This window comes from Berghia stephanieae, chromosome 9 (assembly GCF_034508935.2).
Source record: "Berghia stephanieae isolate SIO BIC M18660-M18661 chromosome 9, UCSD_Bste_1.3, whole genome shotgun sequence".
Lineage (NCBI taxonomy): Eukaryota > Metazoa > Mollusca > Gastropoda > Nudibranchia > Aeolidiidae > Berghia > Berghia stephanieae.
Genome location: NC_088368.1, coordinates 11,616,430 through 11,621,429, shown reverse-complemented (window position 1 = coordinate 11,621,429; position 5,000 = coordinate 11,616,430). Strand labels below are relative to the sequence as shown.

The 5,000-nt window shown below is 32.9% G+C and overlaps 1 protein-coding gene across 10 annotated transcripts in view; it reads left to right on the top strand.

Moving 5' to 3' along the window:
• LOC144979687 (rhomboid-related protein 2-like) overlaps window positions 1–5,000 on the top strand; it is a 35,740-nt gene that overhangs the window by 10,216 nt on the left and 20,524 nt on the right. For 9 of the 10 annotated variants that reach the window (XM_078926597.1, XM_078926602.1, XM_078926600.1 and 6 more), the window contains 2 exons: window positions 1,573–1,822; window positions 3,274–3,297. In XM_078926597.1, coding sequence (XP_078782723.1) covers window positions 1,664–1,822; window positions 3,274–3,297 — 183 coding nt within the window. In that variant the 5' untranslated portion in view covers window positions 1,573–1,663. Of the gene's footprint in view, window positions 1–982; window positions 1,285–1,572; window positions 1,823–3,273; window positions 3,298–5,000 lie in introns of those variants that run through there. The other variant, XM_078926599.1, reaches the window with a different exon arrangement.

The window sequence follows — 5,000 nt, the reverse complement described above, 5'->3', positions numbered from 1 at the left end:
TAGTAGTGGTAGTGATGATGATGTGGTGGTGGTGATTGTAGTAGTAGTGGTAGTGATGATGATGTGGCGGTGGTGGGGTAGTAGTAGTGGTAGTGATAATGTGGTGTCGTGGTTGTAGTAGTAGAGGTAGTGATGATGATGTGGTGGTGGTGGTTGTAGTAGTGATGATGATGTGGTGGTGGTGGTTGTAATAGTGATGGTAGTTGTGGTAGTGGTAGTGATGATGATGTGGTGGTGGTTGTAGTAGTAGTGGTAATGATGATGATGATGATGTGGTGGTGGTTGCAGTAGTAGTGGTAGTGATGATGGTTATAATTCTAGTGGCAGTGATGATGATGTGGTGGTTGGAAGGGGGGGGGGGTGTCCTTGGAAGAATTTGACAGAAGTTGCCCGGAACCCGGAAATTTTTTGCTCCAGACCAGAGTTTTTTCAGGTGAAACCGGAGTTTTGGAATCATTGAATAGACTATCAATGACAATTTCATTTTGATGTGTACAAGTACAAGATCATCCGGTTTTGTTTTGACTCAAGGCAACAGTTCAAGGTTTCGCTCGACGGCAGATGATGGCTTAGATGACACTATAGTTTTTAAATTATTTTTCAATTGCTAAATTAGATTTTAAAAGATACACACAACAAACATCATGGTGGGATTGGCAATCACAATGAATATATATCCATGAACAGAAATAATAACAAACGCGATAAATTCATTGTATCAACAGGTAATCCAGCGTAACTGTGGTGTGTAGTGTGTAATGTGTACACACAAACTTTGTTGACAATCAAATATCGCGGGGTATTAAATTTTAAGCCCAGCAGAGAACTCGCGCAATTCGGTTGGACAGGCCCGATACTATTTTTAGAAGGCCCTGGGTGCCAGGCACCAAATCAACCAATATCGCCGCGCCCCTGTGTTCAAGAATACCTTTACACTACACATCTTTATGACCTCATTCACGTCCTGTTCCAGGGTTCCTTCCTTGCCTGTTCATATGTTATGAAATCCTTGCTTTGATTGGATCTCGAATTCAACTAGTTATTTGATCTTAGAATTATTGTTGTGGTTAAGATGTCATTGCGGGTCAAAAACTATTTTAGTGAAGTTGGATGCGCGCGCATATTGTATATTTCTTGGATCTCCTACGATATTTTTTTTTATAAAGGATAATAAAAGGAATGTCTGATTATAACTTTGTTTTTATGCTTTAGTAATTTCGCCTTTTTCGGAGACCAAAGAGACATAATAATTAGAATTGTTGGATTAAATAAAAATAAAATCAGGTAAATCGAAACTCCACCAACCACCACACCGCCATCTATAACCACGATGACGACGACAACAACAACAAAACAACAACATTATCAATAACTACGACGACGACCACGACGACTATAGATTTCGACAAAAACGACAATTCAAGAAAGCACATTTTAGCTTGTAATGTGATTTTGATCTCGTTTATTTCGAAGCAAATCGATAACCTTCTCTATCCCCTTGCGTTTGCTCATAATATTAAAATACAGAGGACTATCAAAATCCTTATTCGATTTTTTCCCTTATTTCAAAAGATAAAACCTGGACTGTTCCGGCTTTTCCGGGCTGGATAAAACTCTGAAGGAATAAAATTTGGACTAGATAAATAAAAGCTAAACCGTCAAGATGTCTCGGTGGAGAGAAATGATGATGGATTATGGGAAGATATTTGGCTCGGACAAGTCTGGAGCGAGTCGGGCTGGAGGGAGTGACTTGTTCAGTATCACCAGTGACATCAGAGATAAACGTAGATCTGATCAACAACTGAGGCTAACTCTTGAAGAGGTAGGAAAAATTAAATCTTTTTTTTTTTATAGGAAAAATTAGATTCTGTTTTTACCGGTTAAACGTGTTTGCTTTAACTCTCTCCTTACCAGCCATTTTCGGGATATTCTCCAAAAACTTCACACCCAACTATCTAACACAAAAATAGATTTGTTATCACTCAAACACAATAGCAGTAAGTTCTTGCGATACATAATTTCTTTAGTAAAATATGCTCTACGGCACACTATTCATTTATGATGTAGAAAATAAATTTGAATAAGAGAAATGTTAGTTGTAGTTTCCTGTAGTTGGTAAGGAGATGGTTAACGCTACTTTTTTTTTTTTTTCACTGCATACGTCTTTCATTCGTTCTTCAATCTAAACTTCACCTTGTCCTCGTTCTCGTCATAATCATCCTCATCATCTTCATTATCGTCGTCATCATCATCATCATCATCGTCATCATCATCATCATCATCATCATCATCATCATCATCATCATCATCATCATCTTCATCATCGTCAACGAATCTAGTACTCCAATTCTTCAGTTAGTATCACAAATCAAGGAGAGAGCAGTTACGACAACAGTCGCTTTTATTGGCTCATCGTCAAGATGCTGTAAATTCTAAATCAAAGGCTGATGCACAGTTGACACGATTATTAAAATTAAGTTGAAACAGCGGTCGGAGACTCTGAAAGACTTTTTCCCCCCCCCCCCCCCCTCCTCCTTTTAGAAAAAAGGGTACAAAGAGATTTTTTAAAAGTTTTGCAAAAGGAAAAAAAAAAAGGGGGGGGGGGGGGGGGGGTTGGTGAGAGGGGAGAGATAGAGATAGAAGGGGGGGGGGGGGGGGGGTGAGAGTGAGAGAGAGAGAGAGAGAGATAGAGAGAGGTTCAGTGTTTCAAATTCTCCGATCCATCCTCCTTTCTCTCCCTTGCCCTTCCCCATCTCTCTCTTTGTCGTACACACACACCCACATACACACACACCCACATACACACACACCCACATACACACACACACACACACACACATTTGATATACGATAATTATTCTCTCTCTTCTTAGTCTTGATTATCTATGCATCCCTTAGTATTTTTACTCTCTCTTAATCTACTCTTAAGAGCATTAAACAAAAAGGAATATAACAGCTCAAAAAAACAAAATACCAAACACGGAGCGTTTCGGCCTAAAAGTTTACTTTCCAAGATTTTTCTACAGAGAAGACCTACAAAATATCTCTGTCGTCTATCTGGAATTTAGTTATGGATTTATGTCTTTATTGGGGTTTTTTGTTGTTGTTGGCTGAAGAAGGGTTTTGAGCCCGAAATGTTTCTTGTTTGGTATTTTGTTCTTTTTTGCAGCTGTAACATTCATTTTTGTTTATTACTCTTTACAGTTCACAGCTTCTAGCAGCCTAGTATCACTTTGACTTATTTATTTATTCTTCTACTATTGCTTATTTCAGCATTTCCGGCCATTATTTCAAAGGGTAAGTCTGCGTTTTGTTATATGTATACGTTTTCAGTCAAAATAGTCTGTAGACATTATTATTATTATTATTATTATTATTATTATTATTATTATTATTATTATTATTATTATTATTATTATTATTATTATTATTATTATTATTATTATTATTATTATTACTATTATTATTATTATTATTATTATTATTATTATTATTATTTATTATTATTATTATTATTATTATTATTATTATTAGTGTTTATTATTATTATTATTATTATTATTATTAGTATTAGTGTTATTATTATTGTTATTATTATTATTATTATCATCATCATCATCATCATTATTATTATTATTATTATTATTATTATTATTATTATTATTATTATTATTATTATTATTATTATTATTATTATTATTAGTGTTATTATTATTATTATTATTATTATTATTATTATTATTATTATTATTATTATTATTATATTATTAGTGTTATTATTATTATTATTATTATTATTATTATTATTATTATTATTGTTATTATTATTATTATTATTATTATCATCATCATCATCTCATCATCATCATCATCATCATCATCATCATTATTATATTATTATTATTATTATTATTATTATTATTATTATTATTATTATTAGTGTTATTATTATTTTATTATTATTAGTATTATTATTATTATTATTATTATTATTATTATTATTATTATTATTATTATTATATTATTATTATTATTATTATTATTATTACGGTGTTACTGTGCGTCGTTCTTCAACGCCGCCATGACAAGACGATTACATTTGGTTAACAATTTTTTTTTTTTTTTTTTTTGTTTTTGTTGCCTCCATTTATTTCAGCTTGTGCTTCTCAGTCAACATATGCCTATACGCAGGTCTGACATCCGAACCAAATTATGGGCCTAGTTTAACATTGTTGTAATGGACAATATGTTGCGTCATTTTTTGAGATTTCCAATACACAATGAGCATATAATGAATTGCGTTATCAGACCTGCAAATATTATTATCAATTTATTTATATTATTATTATTATTATTATTATTATTATTATTATTATTATTATTATTATTATTATTATTAATATTATTATTATTATTATATATTATTATTATTATTATTATTATTATTATTATTATTATTATTATTATTATTATGAACATTTGCATACAGTTTGCCAAGACCCTCCATAAAACAGGCGTCATTTTACATCCTACATACTACGTGTTGCTGTTGGTCAGGGACCCCTTGTAAAGCGCGTTGAGCACGTTTAGTGGATATTAGACTACATAAAAGCTCAAGTTTTGTGCGGCTATGCTATGTGGTCTTGTGACATGACACTCGCTTTCGGATCGGAAGATCATGGGTTCGAGCCTCGCTCCACGCATAGTTGAGTCCTTGGAAAAGGCTATTTACTAACATTTTATCACTGTACTCAGGTGTAAAATGAGTACCTAGCTGACCGTTAACAGCGTTGTTTCTTTCCAAAAAATTGTAATAGCGCCTAATAGGCGTCATGTCACGTCCTATGTGTTACGTGTTGCTTTTTGTCAGAGACTCCTTGTAAAGCCCTTTGAGCAAGTTAAGTGGATATTGCGCTATATAAAAGCTCACCATTTTTTGGGGATTAAAAAAAAATTATTATTATTTTAATGCGGAAATTCCTGTCTCCTCTTTGAAATTG